The 21751-nt window shown below is 33.5% G+C and overlaps 3 protein-coding genes and 1 long non-coding RNA gene across 5 annotated transcripts in view; 1 reads left to right on the top strand and 3 right to left on the bottom strand.

Moving 5' to 3' along the window:
- The window catches only part of lili (LMBR1-like protein lilipod), an 82069-nt gene extending 70795 nt beyond the window's left edge, over positions 1–11274 (bottom strand). For both annotated transcript variants that reach the window (XM_075289649.1, XM_075289648.1), the window contains exon 1: positions 10446–11274. In XM_075289649.1, the coding sequence (XP_075145764.1) occupies positions 10446–10517 (72 nt within the window). In that variant the 5' untranslated portion in view covers positions 10518–11274. The remainder of the gene's footprint in view (positions 1–10445) is intronic.
- On the bottom strand, positions 1279–2336 carry LOC142237922 (uncharacterized). The gene is made up of 4 exons (XR_012722594.1): positions 2007–2336; positions 1825–1913; positions 1611–1672; positions 1279–1514 (listed from the first exon to the last, which is right to left on the bottom strand). It is a non-coding gene; the product is annotated as an uncharacterized LOC142237922 (long non-coding RNA).
- Positions 11275–13547: 2273 nt separating the features above from the next.
- LOC142220470 (peptidyl-prolyl cis-trans isomerase sig-7) lies at positions 13548–15506 on the top strand. Its single transcript, XM_075289644.1, has one exon. The coding sequence runs from the start codon at positions 13635–13637 to the stop codon at positions 15444–15446; it is 1812 nt and encodes a 603-aa protein (XP_075145759.1). The 5' UTR covers positions 13548–13634; the 3' UTR covers positions 15447–15506.
- LOC142220471 (complex III assembly factor LYRM7) lies at positions 15487–17427 on the bottom strand. The gene is made up of 4 exons (XM_075289645.1): positions 17219–17427; positions 17014–17157; positions 16781–16862; positions 15487–15677 (listed from the first exon to the last, which is right to left on the bottom strand). Exons 1-4 carry the CDS (start codon positions 17231–17233, stop codon positions 15535–15537), a joined length of 384 nt encoding a protein of 127 aa, XP_075145760.1. The 5' UTR covers positions 17234–17427; the 3' UTR covers positions 15487–15534.
- Positions 17428–21751: the final 4324 nt, after the last annotated feature.

Raw genomic sequence — 21751 nt, 5'->3', positions numbered from 1 at the left:
ATAATATAAATCCCATAATGAATTATTAAAATAACATACGAAAAATTGCTATTATTTTTGTGGTATGAATACCTGCTGATCAAGAAAGAAATAGATAAGCATTCCATTAAAACAAGTGACACAAAATTTATATGAGTTCCTCCTAAATGACCTTTAATCGTCATACATTTGTTGTCATGTACATAAATAACTTAGTAGAGGCATTAAATTGAGTAATATGAAAGTGAAGCATATGTTAAAATAATTTGAAATTATTTTGGTAAATAGGTTACTTACATATAGGACGTTAATTAATGATACCGTAATGCGGCCTCAAAAGCGTGTGAAAGTGTTAAATTCAAGGGAACAAATTATAGTAGATGAGGCATATAAGAAACACCACAAAAATATATTTATTTTATATACTAAACTTTATTAACGAATAATATACAATTATTATTATCACATATAGATGGCGCGAAATGAATATTTATTTACCGCTTTACTACTGAAACTCGTTTTTGAAATTCCCCTTTTATAGAGAAGAAAAGTGATATTCACTTTATGACTTGTCACTACACACAAAAAAAATTTTTTTGAATTCAATCACGAAAATCGCGGAATCAATCATTTTTTTAATTGAAATGTCTTCAATCACGAAAATGATAGTATCAATCACCCATTTTGATTGAAAACCAACACGATTTTTAATTAAAAATTTGATTGACTTTTGTCACGGAATCAATTAATTGTGTGATTGAATCAATTAAAAACGTGATTGATTTTTAACATAAAATTCAATCACAGTTTTAATTGAATCAATTAAAATTTTAATTAATTTCGCGACAAAAATCAATCAACTATTTGATTCATTCAATTAAATAATTACTTGAAATTGGCTATAAATTTCGATCAAAAAAATTATATATTGCGACCCCAAAATCGTATTTAGTTTTATTTGAAATAAAAGAAAATATGTGTTTCTTATAAAACATATTTAACATTTTATTATTTTTTGAATTATGCAATAGACAAATAAATTTGGTTCTTGTCATTTGTGTTTTGTTCTAACATAACTTACAAATACAATTACTATAGGGTGAACAAATAAATTATATAAATCATTATCTTCCTTATAATAATAACCATGTTAGCATGTTCCTTCTAATATGTAGATGCGCCTAGATTTCCAATAAATCAGCAGCCTGTAAGCTAAATTAGTTTTTCTGAAAGTAAACAGAATAATTCGAATTTAATTTTGTTCAATTAAAAGTTAATTTTGTTAAACATTACCTGCTTAGAATATCAAGTTCAATTCTTAGTTCCAGGTTGCAGATCTATAATCTTCTTTTGCAGTTGTAGTCTTTTAGCATAAAAAGGTGTATTAAGGAGCTCGGTAATTTAATTTTAGTAACAATTCCTTTCCAAAATTTCCATACATTACAATCGTCTATTAAAATTTGAACCAATCAAAGACAAAAATAATGGGAAAGCAATGTAATATTTGGTATTATATTGATGATACCTTGCAAATTCTGGAAATAGGTAAAAATATAAATGGAAAATACAATTTTTTTCATTATTTTCGGATATTTTTCATATTTTTAAATCCAAAAGAAAGAACTTTTTACCATTACATAATTCAGCTCATTAGTTTATATACCAGATATATTGCTCTCTACTTGGGTTCAAACTGAAAAAGGCAGGAAACAAAAATACAATTTAATGCCAACGCCACTTCGCAACTTCAAGGAGAATCTTCCAACAAACCCATACCGCTCTTGGTTTTAAGAAAACTAGGAGTGAAAAAAATGTATAATTTTAAAAGATCAATACAGTACCCACTTTTTTATTGCAAACATATTCTTAAATATTTGATAAAATGATGGAGTTGATGGGATTGATTGGTCAATTTCACGAAATAAAATTGGTCACTAAAAGAAATAAATAAAAAATATATTATTTTAGTCCGTTTAATGTAAACAGGCTTCAATGGAAAACGGTATTCACATTTCACAATTTCTTACCTTCAATAAACGTAGATTGTTTTCCATTTTTACAATACCACAAAACACAAACACAGGTAATTTCAAATGCGTTCTCTCATATATTTTTTTCAAACCCTTACCACGTGGCCGTTTGTTGTTGCACACTTTATTTATTTCAACCCTTTGCTATGATTTGTTGTTGCGTTCAAAATACTTATGCACACATTTTGAATGCAGCAGACAGAATGTCGCCAATCATGTTATTCAATTTACGCGAAAAACAAAAACCCAACCGTTCGTTACGAGTTACTTCCACAGACTGATCTCTCCATCATACTTTGTTGAATAAATACCCATTCTCTTGTTCTCTTTTCGCTCTTCCCATTGCTCAAAATTATTCAGTTTCAATCACAAAGGTGATTGGATCAATCACATGTGTAATTGGAAACGGAAAAAATTTCAATCACGTTTGTAATTAAAAATTATTTCCGAATTGATTAACAAATTGATTGAATCAATTAATATTTAAATTGGAAACGTAACAAATATCAATCATTTTTTTAATTGGTTTTTATTCGGATTTGATTAAATAATTAATTGAATCAATTAACATATTACTTGAATCCGTTTCCAAATTCAATTAAGTGTTTAATTGAAAAAAATTTGGTGATAATTTTTTGTGTGTAGAAGCATTTCACGTATTCAAGTTTTATGCATGAACAACGTTTGATTCTGACTATGGTGCAAATATGTATTTAAATGTTTTCAATTAGCATACAATATTCATAATGCATTCATGTTTGTATTCAACTTGCCATAGAAGCATTGTGCTGAAACTAAAAAAAATATTTAATTTTTTTACTATATAAAAATAAGTCGGGTTTTCCTTCCTGGCGCAATAACTCCAGAACGCATGAACCGATTTCAAAAGGTTTGCATTCGTTGGAAAGGTCTCGAACGAAAAAGCGGGAAGATCTTTTTTTTACATACAGCACTATCTCTGATGCACCTCCAGAACGCACGAACGGATTTCCACGGTTTTGCATTCGTTGGAAAGGCCCCGGGCTCCGTAAGGTTTATAGCAAAGAAGATTCAAGAAAAGTTTCAACGAAAAAGCTTTTTTTACATACGGCGCACATTACAAAAATTTCTAATTTGAATTCATCGCAGTTGCTTTTGTTATAAAATAATTATATTTTTTCACATGAAAATGTTCGGAGAACGTAGAGGGTAATCATGTGGTGAAAATAGGGTACCTCATTTTTTGATATCTGGTGCGGGAGGGGGACATCCCACTTGCCCGACTTTTTGAAAATTGGAACAAAATTATCCGATTTGCTTGAAATTTTCTGGGAAGGTGTCTAGGCAAATAACAGCTGCTTTATTTTTCGATATTTGGTCGAGGAGGGGGCCTCCCATTTGTCGGAGTTTTTTTAAAGAACAGTAAAAAACTAAAATTAGTCGACTTTCAGAAATTTTACTGAGAACTTGGGGCAGATTATGACATTTTTATGAGGTATATGATTTTTTAATATTTGGTCGGGGAAAAATAAAAGGGCACAGGGAAACCGCATTTCTACTCAAGTAGATACCGTCAAACAATTTAAATTTTCCAATTTACTTCAAATTTACAGAGGAGTAGGTTATTATAATGGATATCTGATTTTGTGATATTCGGAAGGGAAGAGGGGCCTTCCCATGCCCTGCTGTTTAAAAATTGGGCTTATAATTTGCATGAGATTTTCTGGGACATATACACAAGGAGGGAAACCTCTTCTAAAACTTAAAAAAAACTAGAATTCTCAAGTTTATTTGAAATTTACAAAGGCCGTAGGAGAATGTTATGAAATCAATATGTTGTATTTGATTTTTAGGTATTTACACAGTAACCTTCTCTTTGACCCACACTATGAAACTTGAAGGAAAGTTTACAGATTTTCTTGGAATTTGCAGAGAAAGTGACGTCCCTTCACAAAAAATAGATAAAAATCTAACCTCCTCCGATTTACTTGAAATTGAGAGAAGATGATTATACAGCGAACATGATTTTTCGATGTCTGGTTGGTGAAGGGGAATAGTTAAGTCGGGTAGTTTGTGAATTGAATTTACGATATCTGGTCGGGGAGGAGCGAAGGAGAGGGGTTCCATTTTGCCCGATTTTTTTGAAAATAGAAAGTAGAGGATTGTCGATAAATGGGAACTCGGTACATAATTTTATAATTATTCCACAGGCTTTTTTAAGTAAAAAAATTAAATTTACATGAAGTTGACAGGCAACGTAGAGGGTGCTTCATTTTCCGTTATATGTTTGGGAAAGGCATGTTTTCTGTGTCCAACTCTTTAACATGTTCTCTGTGTCCAAATGTTTAGCAAATGTTAATATGGTAAATTTTTAAGTACTTTTACTTTTTTCGATTTATTGGACGGAAAACTACACCTCCCCTTGACAAATCACGTTTGAAATTCACAGAAAATGTAGAAGATTGTCAAACGATTTTAATACAGAACAAAAAATTGGTTGAAAGGGAACACCCCCTATTCAACGTTTGTTAAGCCGGTGCGTTTTACATCTGCATAACCGCCCTATTTCTGTATATAAACTAAAAAGCAAGTAGTCCGATTATTATTTTTTTTTTTTTTTTTGAAATGTACGGGACACATGTGATCGATATAGACTCCCGTGATCCGAAAAATTTAGATTTCGATCAAAAATTCTCGATATCGAATGCCGTGATTAGCCCCCTGAAGTCAAAAACTCAGGGAAAGACAGACAGACGAACATCGCTAAATCGACTGGAAATTTTATTCTGTTGCGTTTCAGACGTTACATTAAATACAAATGCACAACCTTATAAAACGCTGTATCACTGTAGTAGGTGGTACGGCTTGTCGAATTTTAAACCATCTATTCGTTTATATTTTAGAATAAAATCAATATAAATTTAATTTAGTTATTGGTAATTTCACTATAAAATAAATTCAAAGAGTATGTTACACAAATAACAAGCTCTCAAAAAACATTATCGAACATTATAATAACCTAGCAAAAGGTTAAATAGTAGACTGTACCATCATGTTCAAATGATTAAAAACGAACACACACACACAAGCAATGCAATGAAAGTGAAATCCCACTATAACATAATGAAGCCCTTTTCAAGGACATTGGTATGAGGCCTAATAATATACGGACAAATATTTTGAAATAAAAAAATACCAAAAGACCATCAACGAGAGCTATGTATATGTAGCAACAAAAAGATTCAAATTTGTTAGCATTTCTACTATACTGGGGTATATATCCAAAAGCAATGATAAAACAAAGGAGAGTTAATATTGAAAAGATACTTTCAAAGTAACCAAAAATCAAAACTGCCACCACCACCATTAGAGCGCGCGATATATATTAATTGTAGTGGTTGTGTATGCAATAAGGGTTGGAGAACGAAGTGTGGTAGGATCCTTTATGTGATATCTTTAGTTCTATCAAATTGTATCAGCTAAGCACGCACTGTAGGAATCAGTGTCATAGTAAATTGTATATGACATTTATTTGGTGGTACAAGTTGTAAGAATAATTAAGGCAGATGTTTCATTTACTACACTATATATAATTTTTTGTGCTTTTTTGCATTACATATTTGTTTAAGTCAAGTTATTTGCATGTTATTACAAAAATTTTCATATTAATTTGCAATGTATTAATTGTTCGAAGTTCCTGAACCACAGTTAAATAATATATGACTTAATATCACATAAAAAGACTTGCACAAAAATAAATCTTATAGCCTATACAAATTAGGCTCAAAATTTACTAAAAATAGAAATAGAATAGATAGAAATAGAAATCCATTTTATATAAGGCAAATGATATTTGAAATCTGGCCGAATAGGCTTAGAATTACATGCACTGAATGAATAAATAACAAGTATATACAGCAGTAAGTTCGGCCGGGCCGAATCTTAAATACCCACCACCATGAACCAAATATTAGGGTTTCTTTGAAATTTCAGGAGGGCTTAAGGACTGGAGGACACTTCCCGAAGATAAATTTAAAGATTTAACCTATGAGGACTATATCAGATTCTGGATTTATAAGAACCATTTTTGTTTGAGTTTTAGAGGAATCATTAACATCTCTTGTAAGTGTGCAAGAAAATGATGAAATAACGCCTTGATTTGAAATCTTAAATCTGTAGAAGTAAAATCTGGAAATTTTACATTGAGTTTCAAGCAATTTTCATGATCAGTGCGCCTTCTACACCCTCAAGAAGTGAAGTCGGTCTATATGGAGGCATTACCAAATGGACCGATAAAACCTTAATCCGATACACGTTTTTGTGAGCCTAAAATACCAGAATATTTACAATTTCAGGCAAATCAGATAAAAACTACGGTTTCTAGAAACCCAAGGAGTTAAATCGGGAGATCGTTCTTATTGGGGCTATACTAAAATATGGACCGATACTCACCGTTTTTGGCACACCTCTTTATGACCCGAAAATACCTCTAGATTTCCAATTTCAGGCAAATAGGATAAAAACTTCGGATTCTAGAAGCCCAAGAAGTAAAATCGGGAAATCGGTCTATATGGGGGCTATACCAACATATGGACCGATACCCACCATTTTCGGCACACCTCTTTATGGTCCTAAAATACCTCTAGATTTCCAATTTCAGACAAATTGGATAAAAACTACGGTTTCTATAAGCCCAAGACCCCAAATCGGGAGGTCGTTTTATATGGGGACCATACCAAAACATGGATCGATACTCAAAATTTTTGGCACACGTATTTGTGGTCCTACAATACCTCTAGATTTCCAATTTCAGGTAAATTGAATAAAAACTGCGGTTTCTATAAGCCCAAGAAGTAAAATCGGGAGATCGGTCTATATGGGGGCTATACCATAATATGGACCGATACTCACAATTTTTGGCACACGTATTTTTGGTCCTACAATACCTCTAGATTTCCAATTTCAGGTAAATTGAATAAAAACTGCGGTTTCTATAAGCCCAAGACCCCAAATCGGGAGGTCGGTTTATATGGGGACTATATCAAAACCTGGACCGATATAACCCATCTTCGAACTTGACCTGCCTGCAGACAAAAGACGAAATTGTGCAAAATTTCAGCACGATTGCTTCATTATTGAAGACTGTAGCGTGATTACAACAGACAGACAGACAGACAGACAGACAGACGGACAGACGGACATCGTTATATCGTCTTAGAATTTCTCCCTGATCAAGAATATATATACTTTATATAGTCGGAAATCGATATTTCGATGTGTTACAAACGGAATGACAAACTTATTATACCCCCGTCACCATTCTATGGTGGTGGGTATAAAAACAAATAAATAAATCGCATTTTGGAAGTATAATGTGAATGAGGAATTAGGTTTACAATTTTCGTCACTACCGTGATATAGGGTTTTAAGTGTCATTGCATAAGATCCACCGAGGTAAAATAATTAGGTAACATCCCAGCAAAAAATGGAGCACTATTTTTGCAGGATTGTAAGGGAGAGAAGCAGTACCAACTGCTTACAAAACAACCGAATCAGCGCTGATTTTTGTAGGCGATGCCCCGATTTAGAGCAGCTTCTACATAGCGCTGATATAATTGCTCATTTTAATAGAGCAATATGCTCAGAAGTGATATATAATCTACTGCCTACTTTATTGTGTTTTTTGGTATACAACTAAACTCTTACTGCTGAAGTATTTTTTTGCCGGGATAGTAGGGATACAAAAGATAATCGATGTTTTGGACCAAACCTATTTAAAAACAAGTATATACAGCAGTAAGTTCGGCCGGACCGAATCTTAAATACCCACCACCAGGAATCAAATATAATAGTTTCCTTTGAAAATTTCAGGATGGTTTGAGGACATATATTTTACAAAAAGATCAGTTCAACCAGTCCGCTTCACAAAGATAAACGTAAAGATTTTACCTATGAAGACTAGATCAGATTCTGGTTTTAAAAGAACCATTTTTTGTTTGAGTTTTAGGGGAATCATAAACATCTCTTGTAAGTGTGCAAGAAAATGATGAAATAACGTCTTGATTTGAAATCTAAAATCTTTAGATTTTTACCCCAATTATTTAAATGATTATGAGAAGTAAAATCTGGGAATTTTGAATTCAGTTTCAGGCAATTTTCATGATCAAAAATATTTACGTGATATTATAGATTACGCATCCTAAATTTTAGGATGCGAAATTTAAAAATTTTAAAAACAAATTTCTTTAAAATAATGAACATAAAATGAAGTTTATAATCTTTGCTTTAAAATTTTTTTCTTTAAATTTAGGACACAAATTTTGTATATTTGCATCCCTCCGTTAAAGTCGCATGTTTTTGAACAAATTAAAGAAAAATAATTTGGTTTTGAAGAAATTGTCCTTAAATTAACTGAAATATTGAAACTTAAGATTTAAGATAAAAACGTTAATTTTAATTTTATTGATCCTAGATTTAAAGCCACATAGGTCACTAAATTTCTTTATTTTAAAGAAGCCTCATCTTTGGCTCAGAATCAATACCAAAATCCTCAAGGGAAGGACCTTTTTTTGAGTACAGTGCACATTCTGTACCCTCAAGATCTGAAATCGGAGGCCTTACCAAATGGACCGATAAAAACAAAATCATACACACCTTTTTGTGGGTCTAGAATGCCAGTATATTTTCAATTTGTGGCAACTCGAATAAAAACTACAATTTCTAGAAACCCTAGGAGTTAAATCGGGAGATCGGTCTAATGGGAGCTATTCCAAGAATATGGAGGTGTATACACAGTATTCAGCATATCTAATTGTAGTTCTAGAATCTAGACCCCAAATCGGATGGCCGGTTTATAAGGCGGCTATATCAAAACATAGACTGGTACTCACCAGTTTCGGCACACCTCTTTATGGTCCTAGAATACCTCTAGATTTCCAATTTCAGGCAAATTAGATAAAAACTACGGATTCTAGAAGCCCAATAAGTAAAATTGGAAGATCGGTCTATATGGGGGCTATATCAAAACATAGACCGGTACTCACCATTTGCGGCACACCTCTTTATGGTCCTACAATACATCTAGATTTCCAATATCAGGCACATTGGATAAAATCTACGGATTCTAGAAGCCCAATAAGAAAAATCGCAAGATCGGTCTATATGGGGGCTATATCAAAACATGGGCCGATACTCACCATTTTCGGTAACCTCTTTATGGTCCTAGAATATCTATCGATTTCAAATTTCAGGCAAATTGGATAAAAACTCTCTAGTTTTTATCCAAAAAGTAAAATCAGGAGATCGGTCTTTATCAAAACATGGTCCGATAATCACCATTGTCAGCACATCTATTTATGGTCCTAGAACACCTCTAGATTTCCAATTTCAAGCAAATTGGCTAAAAACTACAGTTTCTATAAGCCCAAGACCCCAAATTGGGGATCGGTTTATACGGGAGCTATATCAAAACCTGGACCGATTTAGCTCATCTTCGAAGTTGGCCTGCGTGCAGACAAAAGACGATTCTGTGCCAATTTTCAGGACGATAGCTCTATTATTGAAGACTGTAACGTGATTGTAATAGACAGACAGACGGCCAGATGGACATGCTTATATCGTCTTAGAATTTCTCCCTGATCAAGAATATATATACTTTATATGGTCGGAAATCTATATTTCGATGTGTTACAAACGGAATGACAAACTTATTATACCCCCGTCACCATTCTATGGTGGTGGGTATAAAATTCAGATTAATAAACACTTGACATTTATTATCTTCAAAATCGAGTAAACAATATTTGACTTTTTTGAAAGTCGAGCCAAATCGATTTTTAATAGTGGACGAGTCTACTTTTAACAAAAAATTGACTTTTAAAAGACGTAAAATCAACTTTTCCAAATTTTTAAAAATTTGATTAAATCGTTATTGCTAAACGAACCCGACCTACTAGGCCCAATATTTAAAAACATTTATTTTTAATATTAATTATACGATTAAATTTTAATTATACGATTAAACTAACTTGTTGGTATATCCAACGAGAACTTTATACCGGTGAGGTTTTTATGTTGCCCCCTCCATAATGACTTAATAGATGTACTCACGAATTTCGATTTTTGACCCAGTATCGCTATGTATTTCTTATGGCAGCAAAATGTAAACAATCGAAAACACTGCCTCACAAGATTTTTTCCAGCAAAAATAGTCATACATTTTATACAAATAATAGAAAGCTAGGTTTGCATACCGTCTTGGAAATCAATTTTGGGATGTGCAAATACCGAATCGTTTCATCTCCAGTGAGTAGGATCCTTAACCTCCTCTCAACTTTTTTTCCCGTCTTAATAAATTCGAAATCCATATAAAAATTTTGCATGGGAACATGCGACATAATATCCAAAATGTACATGAAGAAATTTAGAGATGAATTCTCCGTAAATTCTCATACTTACAATGTGTTCTCGAACAGTGTTATGGAATATCTGTAATTTCATATCGGTAATCTCCTCTTCTTCATCCTCCATGTTGCCGAAGAACTGCAAGTATTTTTCACTGAGAGTGGCCAGTTTAGATAAGGTATTCAACCCACTTTAGATTTATTTTATTGATAATTTATTTATTTTCAACACATACACACATACGCCGGCAAAATTAATATTGGCATATACCAAGCGCGCATTAACAATTAATCTAAAACAGACAAACGACGCATTGACACTGGGTAAAAGAAGCTAGGAAAAATCATAGGCAGCTAGCTCAGGGGTCAAAGTGATGCTTGCTTTGTGTAAGAGTAACTGAAGGCCCCCACTCTGGCTATTCAGTGATATGTATACACACACTTGTTGTGATTTTTGGCTTAAATTGCTCGTTTCTTTTGACACTTTTAATACCACAAAAATCCTTTTTTTTTCTTCCTTCTCCACTCTTTTTAAAAATTTCTTTTTGTTGTTGGTCCTACGTGTTTTTCAACAAAAATTTCTCCCCCGATTTGTCGCCACACACACACACACGCACGTTTATTATTTTGTTACTGCTTTTGTGTATAATTGATTAAATTTTTGTTGTTAGCAACTACAATTTTCTTCTCATCAGAATTTATGCCAACTCTTTAATTAATATGGGAGATTGTGGTAAAATTGTAGAAACTTCTCCTCAAATAAATTTTTTCAATAATTTTGTTACGAATTTCAGCAAAAATAACTAATTGTTCATTGTTTACATTTGTACGTTGCTATTCCGAATCGCTTTTATGCCAATGATTATTATACAAACTCCGAAGTCCAACTGATACGAACAAAATTTGAAAGAAAGCAAGATATCGAAGCCAGCGGTAGGGTATAACGGCGTACAAAGACAATCTATCAGAAACTTTTATTAAAGAGAGGACCAAAATAAAGCGTATTCCAAACAATTCGTAGGTTAAAATTCGATCTCAAACTAAAATTTTGTACACACAAAAAAACGATATACCTAAGTTGACTTTGTATTTTTTTTAATATGGAGTTGAAATGATTTATACAAGCTTTTGTTTATTAATGAAAGGCCTATTTGAACATTTTACATGGTAAATATGGTTCGTGTTAAGTTTTATTTAAAAAAGGATAAGAAACGAAGACGTAAATGGTTTCCAGTAGTGGGATTCTGTATTTCTTTACGATAATCGCATTGTTAACGCTGTCTACGAAAAAATGCTCTAACGTTTGGGTCGTTGAGAATTGTTGTTTAGGATGTGCTGCGCTTGGCAACCCTCCCACGAAAAGGGGTGGAATGAAAGAATAGCACATAAACAGCTTGAAAAAATGGAAATTGTTTACTATCTTAAGGCCGGTACTCTGTTCGGTTTTCGCGTTGAAACTCCATACAAAACCAAAAAATGCGAAAAATTTGCGAAATTTTTTCCATTTGTGATACTTTATTTTTTCGTGTTGAAAAACTGACGTTTATAGCACGGCGCCATTTGCAATGTGAATTAAGAAATAATTTATTTATTAAAAACTATTTGTGCGGGTTTATAAATCAAACACGGACCATATTTTTGTTCCGAAACTATACAAAGGATCAAAGGAATAGCAGATCAATTGCCCAAGGGAAAATAAAATGTTATTTTGTAAAAACAAGCAACAACCACCAACTTAATCCAATATCGCTCCCTGTAAAATAGCGCTCCAAGCTACCTAAAAAACGCCGCTTTCTATGTGCGAAATAATGGTTTCCATAAAAAATTTTCGCAAGAATGAACATAGTACCGGCCTTAAGGCAGTTCCGCCCGACGAAATTCTTAGAACGGCTTAGAACCTTCGGACCTCTTTTGTATTAGAAAAGGAATCAATTTTTTCCTTTTAAAAGTAATCATTAAAGACACTATTTTGCATGAATGAAATTGGCTTAAATCTACTTAAGTACAAGTGGTCCGATTGGTCCAATTTTTGGCCAGCGTGTAGACTTTTCGATTCTAAACACAAAATGTGATATACCACTTTTTGGCGGAAAGACATATTTTCGGAGTTACGGGCCCCTAAAGTTTTCATTGCCACGTATATTGGATTTAGTATCCACGCACATAATCATCCTAAAAGTAATATATTTAGAATAACATGGACCCGGAAAGGTACTGGGTTCGCGTTAGCCCACTATGGACTCTGTCCATAGGAGAAAGTCTCAAACCCCGGCCGAAGGCCGGCTACGTTTCCTCTTTGGGTTCGCGTTAGCTCATCTTGGACCATGTCCATAGAAGAAAGTCTCAAACCCCGGCCGAAGGCCTCCTACCTATCCTCTTTGCTATGCTCTTTCGGCAAAATGTTTACTTTACTTTGCTTAAAATTTACTATTTTACCAAATACGCAAAAAACACGGAATTTTATTCATTTCATGAAAAATTGCTGTCAGAATTAAGAAAAATATAAAATATTTTTTAAATTTAATGGGTAAACTCGAACTTAGTACAGAGTAAGGGATCTTTATAAAACCAATAAAATAATTTCTGCCGAAAAGCGCTTTATCAAATAAACCAGTCAATAATTTGTATATTTTACCAATTTTATTGCATGATTTAGCAATGACATTCTGATGTCAATTTTAACGAACCTTCTCTTGCTTGCCGTAAAGAACTTCTAAAGTCGTATTTCGTACTAGTAAATGAGATATATTGTACTTTTTATTGCATAGTGTTTTGACAATCATAGTTCGAATATGTAAAACAGTGCAGAGGAAATAGTCTGCATGGATTTTGACAGAAGGATTGCAAACAAACAATAAGCCCTAGTTTAGATTTATGAAATCGCAAAACGCAAAATTTTCATCTCCATATAATTAAGGCATACGAAATTTTTTAAACAAATAAAAAAATACCGACAAGATTATGACTTTTTGAAGACACACAATTATTCATCCGATTTCGATTTAAGGCAGTATGTGGGCGAAATATTTGGAATATAAACCGAAACATTTAAAAATCATCAATCATATATTTAGTCAGCTGTTCCATTGGTAATACCTTATATAAATAAGCTTTTGAGAGAATCTCATTGCCAACGATATGGCAACCTTTGATAACAATTTTGACACGCCGTGCTAGTTTTGACAATTTTCTTAATATTATTATGTGCTTGAACATTTTGTTGAAATAAAAAAGCCGCAAAAATATGTCGGTGGTTATTGAAACCACAATTGGCGACATTACTGTGGACTTATTCACTGAAGAAAGACCGGTGGCCTGTCTGAACTTTATGAAATTGTGCAAACTTAAATACTACAATTACAATCTCTTCCATACCATCGAACAAGGATTTATAGCCCAAACTGGTGATCCCACAGGCTCTGGTGATGGCGGTAGTTCAATATGGGGAGTGGTGGAAGGATCACACAAACGCTTTTTCGAAGGTGAAACATTGCCGAAGATACATCATTCCAGCGCAGGTTTATTATCATTGGTCGGAGCCGGAAAACATTTATTGGCTAGCCAATTTTTCTTTACTCTTGGATATGATTTAGTTTCCTTGGATGCCCAGCATTGTGTTATAGGCGAAGTTGTGGAAGGTCATGAGACATTGCGAAAACTAAACGAGGCAATTGTTGATGAAAAATTTAGGCCATATCAAGATATACGTATCACCCACACCGTCATTTTGGACGATCCTTTTGCTGACCCCAGAGGTTTTCGAGTACCAAGCAGATCGCCTTCACCCTCAGCTGAGAGATTAGCTAATGGCCGTATAGCCGCAGATGAAGACATCGATGACACAGACGGTAAAACAATGGAGGAAATCCAAGAGATGCTTGCCGAGCGCGAAGCTAAGGCTAGAGCTACAATCTTAGAAATTGTGGGTGATTTGCCCGATGCTGAGATGGCACCACCGGAAAATGTCCTCTTCGTTTGTAAATTGAATCCCGTAACAACCGATGATGATTTGGAGATAATTTTCAGTCGATTTGGACGTGTCAAATGCTGTGAGGTAATAAGAGATCGTAAAACGGGCGATTCCCTCCAATATGCTTTTGTCGAATTTGAAGATCAAAAGGCTTGCGAAGCGGCATATTTTAAAATGGACAATGTGCTCATTGATGATAGGCGCATTCATGTAGATTTTTCACAATCAGTGTCCAGAATAAAGTGGAAAGGTAAAGGACGTGGTGTTGAAGGTGATTCCAAAAGTTTGGATTTTAATAATTTGAGAGATAAAAGGGTAGGAAGTAATAACGATCGAAAATGGAATAGAACAGCAGAAAGACTACGATCACCTAAAAGAGACCAGCGGGGACCAGCAAAATCACGATCTCGATCACGCAGTAGAATGACTTCTGCAGAAAGACGTAAAGCTAGAGAGGAACGTCATAGAGAACAAGAAAGGCGTAAAAGATCAAGATCGAAATCCAAGAGCCAATATAAATCCCCCCAGCGAAGAGATAGTAGAGTGGAAAGAGAACAATACAGAGCTCGATCACCGGAAAGAAGACGTAATGAAAGCTATAGAAACGATCGTTATGAAGATAAAAAATATAGAGATGAATATCATGGAAGTCAGAAAGATAGAATTACTAGAAGATCCCCTGTTAGAAATATGGATAGTAGATCTAAAGGGAGATCCCCCATAAGGAAAGAGGAAAGAAGGGAAAAATGTCGATCGCCTGAAAATCGAAGAAACCGATCGTCCCCAGACCGCTTAGTTAGAAGAGATCACTCTTCGCCTGAAAGAAATGGAAGTAGGATAGATAAAAAACGAAAAAAGTCGGATAATAAAAAGAAAAGCAAAAAATCAAGGCGTGATAGCAGTAGCAGCAGCACTAGCAGTAGTAGTGAAGATTCTTCGTGTTCTGATAGTGATACATCATCCTCCACTGAAAGCGATAGCTCCTCCGAAGAAGAAAGGAAGAAGAAAAAGAAATCCAATTCCAAGAAGGATAAATCTAAGAAACATAAGTCTAAGAAAAGTAAATCAAGAAAACACAAAAGGTAACTCTATTGCCGCTTAAGTAATTAACTTGGGACAAAATAAATAACGAAATTTAACAAACAATTTTTATTTCTAATAACTAAATTGGTAATCACTTTTGATTTGTACCATTTTGACTTGCTTCCCCACAACAACCGGTTTGACCACCCTTACGGCGACGCGGTGGTTCTATCACGGCATCCGGATTAAAAACAATATTGTCCAAGCGTGTTGTCTCAGGAGTAATACGCAATTCTGAAAACAAAACAATACTATTAGCAAGGGTCAAAATGATAGAAAACATGCATTTTACAGAGCAATTTTACAGATTTTACAGAGGGTGAAAAATTAGGAGGGCCCAAAAATTGATGGACCAATTGTAGGCACTACAATTATCTAGAGTAGCTTATAAATATGAAAAACAAAAATAGGAAAAAGTAAATCCGGTAGGATTATTCGTATATATGGATTGTGTATGAAAACCCATAGTTGTAATGGAGGCTTGTTACTGTCTTAAACTCCGGGCAGTAGATAACGAAAAAATGAATTTTGAAAATATAAAAATCAAATTTGAATCTCGAAATAATAAATAAAGCGAAGTGCCTTAGATTGGAAAGTATATATAATTGTAGGCACTACAATTATCTAGAGTAGGTTATAAATATGAAAAAAAAATAGGAAAAAGTAAATCCGGTAGGATTATTCGTATATATGGATTGTGTATGACAACCCGTAGTTGTAATGGAGGCTTGTTACTGTCTTGTGGTACTTAAACTCCGGGCAGTAGATTACGAAAAAAAAAAATGAATTTTGAAAATATAAAAATCAAATTTGAATCTCGAAATAATAAATAAAGCGAGGTGCCTTAGATTGGAAAGTATATCAAATATTTCTCTATACATCCTATAGAGTGATTAACACCGGTGAATCGGTTTATCTTTTTGCACCATTTGTCAATATTATTCGAAAAATCTATTTTCGGGGGACTGGTTGTTTCAATTTTTATTCGATTAAAAATTGGAACAAGTCAATATTTTTGTTTTGACATATTGAATTTGCATGTGTCTATCGAATACTTTCACGTTAATAGGAATTTCCTTCAAATTGGTAACATTATCCAAATTATTAATCGATTGCTTTTAAAAAATTGGCACAATTCCTTTATGATAGCAACTTAATGAACTATGTTTAATTCTCAAGAAATGATCACTTAAATTCTATGTTGTTTGGGATGTCACAAACATTTAACCGATTTTGTTTTAGGGTTTTTTTTACTACTTTCACTTGTAACGAAATCGTATTTGCGCTTTGTAAAATCCATTTTTTGTCAATCAAAGTATTAATGTTTTTCAAATTACCATATACTCCTTCTTCTTTCTGTTTAGCTTGAATAACATTCGTGCGTAGTTCTTTGTCAACATCCAAAGCCAACTGTATCATCTGAAAGAAAATTTAATGTTATTAATGAATGGAATATATCCCAAGTCTGCGTTTGAAATTGTTTCAACAATGTGGTGTGTTTCACATACCAGGTAATTCCGGAATTACCTCTTTGAATCCCCGCATTTCTCATTGTTGAATTATTATTTACCTTTTTGATATTGTCGGCATTTGATTCTTGCATATTTTTCTTGAAGTGTGCATTGATTTCTTTCCGACCAGCCTCCAGTGCATAGTCATCGCCGGCAAATATTAACTGACGAGTCCGGTGTAACTTCCGAAACGCTTTTATTACCTGTAGGCGATTGGATAATAGTTATTTAAACATTTGTAAACATTAAGATATTTTGTGTTACCTCACGACGAGACATTTTCTTGTTTTTGTCGTTGTCCTGTTACTCTAGAAACTAGGCGATTTTTAGACACCAAACTATTCCGCCAACGCTGCTGGGTGGGCACAAATAGATTTTATTCACAATCTGACACCAATCTTGTCAATAAACTCGGAAATTACGTATACTCCTCAATGCCGTCAAATAAAATCAATTGTTCCATCGTTGTGTTTTTATCAGCTGTTTGAAAGGAATGAGGTTGCCAGATTTTACAGATTGAGGAGTGTGTGCGAAGTGTTAGCAGAGAGAATAAAAAGACAAGAGGACGCAACTGTAAAGCGAAACAGCGCCAGTAGGTGGCACTCATGAGGAAAATTTCTCTAATACCATGCAGTTTTTGTCGGCGCTTCTCTCAAATATCATTCAGTTAGCGTCGGCGTCACCCAGTTCAGTTCTCTGCCGGCTTTACGTAACGTAAGGAAAATAGGATTTAGAACCTACTATGTAATTACAAATGTTCTTTTATATAAAACTTTTCATTCTATTAAATTTTTTGGCAGACAATTTGAAATTATAACTGCCAATGCCTTTATAAAGAATTTATCAAAACAGCGCTTCAACCGCAACGTTGGTAATACCAAAGCTGCAGGCATTGTGCGACATCTATACACTTGACATTTGTTGTTTTTGTTTTCTCTCTGGTGTTTGCACCATAGACCTTATAATACATAGATGATCCACTATTCTCTTTAAAAAAATGTGTCAGTTCCAAAAATTAATTTTCTGATATTTCGTTTTGTTTTTTTCGTAAAGAGTCAGTCCCAAATAAAGGGTGATTCTTTTGAGGTTAGGATTTTCATGCATTAGTATTTGACAGATCACGTGGGATTTCAGACATGGTGTCAAAGAGAAAGATGCTCAGTATGCTTTGACATTTCATCATGAATAGACTTATTAACGAGCAACGCTTGCAAATCATTGAATTTTATTACCAAAATCAGTGTTCGGTTCGAAATGTGTTTCGCGCTTTTTTATCGACAAATTTTGTTCAGCGATGAGGCTCATTTCTGGTTGAATGGCTACGTAAATAAGCAAAATTGCCGCATTTGGAGTGAAGAGCAACCAGAAGCCGTTCAAGAACTGCCCATGCATCCCGAAAAATGCACTGTTTGGTGTGGTTTGTACGCTGGTGGAATCATTGGACCGTATTTTTTCAAAGATGCTGTTGGACGCAACGTTACGGTGAATGGCGATCGCTATCGTTCGATGCTAACAAACTTTTTGTTGCCAAAAATGGAAGAACTGAACTTGGTTGACATGTGGTTTCAACAAGATGGCGCTACATGCCACACAGCTCGCGATTCTATGGCCATTTTGAGGGAAAACTTCGGAGAACAATTCATCTCAAGAAATGGACCGGTAAGTTGGCCACCAAGATCATGCGATTTGACGCCTTTAGACTATTTTTTGTGGGGCTACGTCAAGTCTAAAGTCTACAGAAATAAGCCAGCAACTATTCCAGCTTTGGAAGACAACATTTCCAAAGAAATTCGGGCTATTCCGGCCGAAATGCTCGAAAAAGTTGCCCAAAATTGGACTTTCCGAATGGACCACCTAAGACGCAGCCGCGGTCAACATTTAAATGAAATTATCTTCAAAAAGTAAATGTCATGGACCAATCTAACGTTTCAAATAAAGAACCGATGAGATTTTGCAAATTTTATGCGTTTTTTTTTTTTTAAAAGTTATCAAGCTCTTAACAAATCACCCTTTATTAATTTTCGTGCATTTGCTTTTGTGTTGTTCGTAAAGAGCAATGCTGCTCAAAATTAAATTCCGTATTTTCGCGGTTTTGGTCACAATTTTTTGTTCAAATATGAACTTTTAATTTATTAATTTATTTATAAATCCTCTGGTGCATCATAAACGTTCTAATTTTATGTAAAATTGGCAAACTACAAAATGGAAAACGAAAGAGATTGTTGTAAGCGTGCTCTTATTTTTCTCGTTTATTCTTAATCATCGTTTGTTTGCACCATAGACCTTATAATACATAGATGGGCCATGGGTGTCAAACTATGTTTGACAGTTCCGAAGATTAACAGCCAATTTCTCTTATCCGAAACGAATGCTTTCGTTCGACTAGAATGCCCAAAACAGCTGAATTTATAAAGGAAAATCAGCTGTTTTTGGCATTTCAGTCGAAAGAAAGCGTTCGTTTCGGATATCAGAAATTGGCTGTAAGAGTAAACGAGAAAAATAAGAGCACGCTTAGAACGTTTATGATGCAACAGAGGATTTATAAATAAATTAACATATTAAAAGTTCATATTTGGACAAAAAATTGCGACCAAAACCGCGAAAATACGAAATTTAATTTTGAGCAGCATTGCTCTTTACGAACAACACAAAAGCAAATGCACGAAAATTAATATTTGGGACTGACTCTTTACGAAAAAATCAAAACGAAATATCAGAAAATTAATTTTTGGAACTGACACATTTTTTTTTAAAGAGACACGTGGCCTATATATAACATCTATTGTCTATGCATAGATGGGCCATGGGTGTCAAACTATGTTTGACAGTTCCGAAGATTAAGAATAAACGAGAAAAATAAGAGCACGATCTCTTTCGTTTTCCTTTTTGTAGTAAGCCAATTTTACACAAAATTAGAACGTTTATGATGCAACAGAGGATTTATAAATAAATTAACATATTAAAAGTTCATATTTGAACAAAAAATTGTGACCAAAACCGCGAAAATACGAAATTTAATTTTGAGCAGCATTGCTTTTTACGAACAACACAAAAGCAAATGCACGAAAATTAATATTTGGGACTGACTCTTTACGAAAAAATCAAAACGAAATGTCAGAAAATTAATTTTTGGAACTGACACATTTTTTTTTAAAGAGACACATGGCCTATCTATATAACATCTATTGTCTATGGTTAGCACTAATGGCCATTTTATCGAAGATAGTTGAGAATAACAAGATTAAGCCTTGTGCTCAGTGCTGCCGCTATTACTTCAATCGAAGTATTTTGCTGGATTTTCACAAAATTTACTTCGTCACTCCTTCTTCCAAAAATCACTTTTTGTTCTGCTTCAAATTTTTAAATTTTTCCCCATATTACCTATTTGTTTTTCCTATTTCTTTAATTACGATGAACATAGCGGTTTTAATCATTGAATTATTAACCGATGTGGACCAATGTTTGCATAGTTGTCAGATACCATATACTTACACCATGTACCAAATTTCAGCCGGATCGGATGAAAATTGGTTCTCTTATAAACTGATCGGGGGATCAGTTTATATGGGGGCTATATATAATTATGGACCGATGTGGACCAATTTTTGCATGGTTGTTAGAGATCATATGCTGAAACCATGTACCAAATTTCAGCTGGATCGGATGAAATTTGTTTCTCTTAGAGTCCCCGCAAGCCAAATTTGGGGGTCCGTTTATATGGGGGCTATATGTAAAAGTGGACCGATATGGCCCATTTGCAATACCACCCGACCTACATCAATACCAACTACTTGTGCCAAGTTTCAAGTCGATAGCGTCTTTCGTTCGGAAGTTAGCGTGATTTCAACAGACAGACGGACGGACGGACATGCTCAGATCGACTCAGAATTTCACCACGACCCAGAATATATATACTTTATGGGGTCTTAGAGCAATATTTCGATGTGTTACAAACGGAATGACAAAGTTAATATACCCCCATCCTATGGTGGAGGGTATAAAAATGGCAATCATATGGTTCCACAATTCACCATATTCACCTCAATGTGAGTCGTTTTGAGTCAATTGAAGACATGAATCGCAAATCGCTAAATGAATTGAAAGTTATTCCGGAAACGAATATGGTGATGTTCTATAGAAAAATAATTTTTGACAAAATTTTCTATAGAAATAAAATTTTGGCAAAATTTTCTATAGAAATAAAATTTTGACAAAATTTTCTAGAGAAATAAAATTTTGACAAAATTTTCCATAGAAATAAAGTTTTGACAAAATTTTCTATAGAAATAAATTTTTGAAAAAAATTTCTATAGAAATAAAGTTTTGACAAAATTTTCTATGGAAATAAAATTTTGACAAAATTTTTTATAGAAATAAAATTTTGACAAAATTTTCTATAGTAATAAAATTTTGACAAATTTTTCTGTAGAAATAAAATTTTGTAATAATAACATTTTTTTCTGTAATAATAATATTTTGACAAATATTTCTATAGTAATAACATTTTGACAAAATTTTCTATATAAATACAATTTTGACAAAATTTTCTATATAAATACAATTTTGACAAAATTTTCTATAGAAAGAAAATTTTGACAAAATTTTCTATAAAAATAAAATTTTGGCAAAATTTTCAATAGAAATAAAATTTTGACAAAATTTTCTATAGAAATAAAATTTTGACAAAATTTTCCATAGAAATAAAGTTTTGACAAAATTTTCTATAGAAATACAATTTTGACAAAATTTTCTATAGAAATAAAATTTTGACAAATTTTTCTGTAGAAATAAAATTTT

This window comes from Haematobia irritans, chromosome 1 (genome assembly GCF_050003625.1).
Source record: "Haematobia irritans isolate KBUSLIRL chromosome 1, ASM5000362v1, whole genome shotgun sequence".
Taxonomy (NCBI): Eukaryota; Metazoa; Arthropoda; class Insecta; order Diptera; family Muscidae; genus Haematobia; species Haematobia irritans.
The sequence above is the reverse complement of the archived record's forward strand: the minus strand, read 5'-3'. Positions and strand labels throughout refer to the sequence as shown.

Coding starts and splice junctions, on each gene's coding strand:
- LOC142220470 (XM_075289644.1), top strand. CDS start 13,635: ATGTCGGTGGTTATTGAAACCACAATTGGCGACATTACTGTGGACTTA.
- LOC142220471 (XM_075289645.1), bottom strand. Junction 16,863..17,013: donor ATGCCGACAATATCAAAAAG/GTAAATAATAAT, acceptor ATTTTCTTTCAG/ATGATACAGTTGGCTTTGGA. Junction 15,678..16,780: donor GAAAGAAGAAGGAGTATATG/GTAATTTGAAAA, acceptor TTTTGTTTTCAG/AATTGCGTATTACTCCTGAG.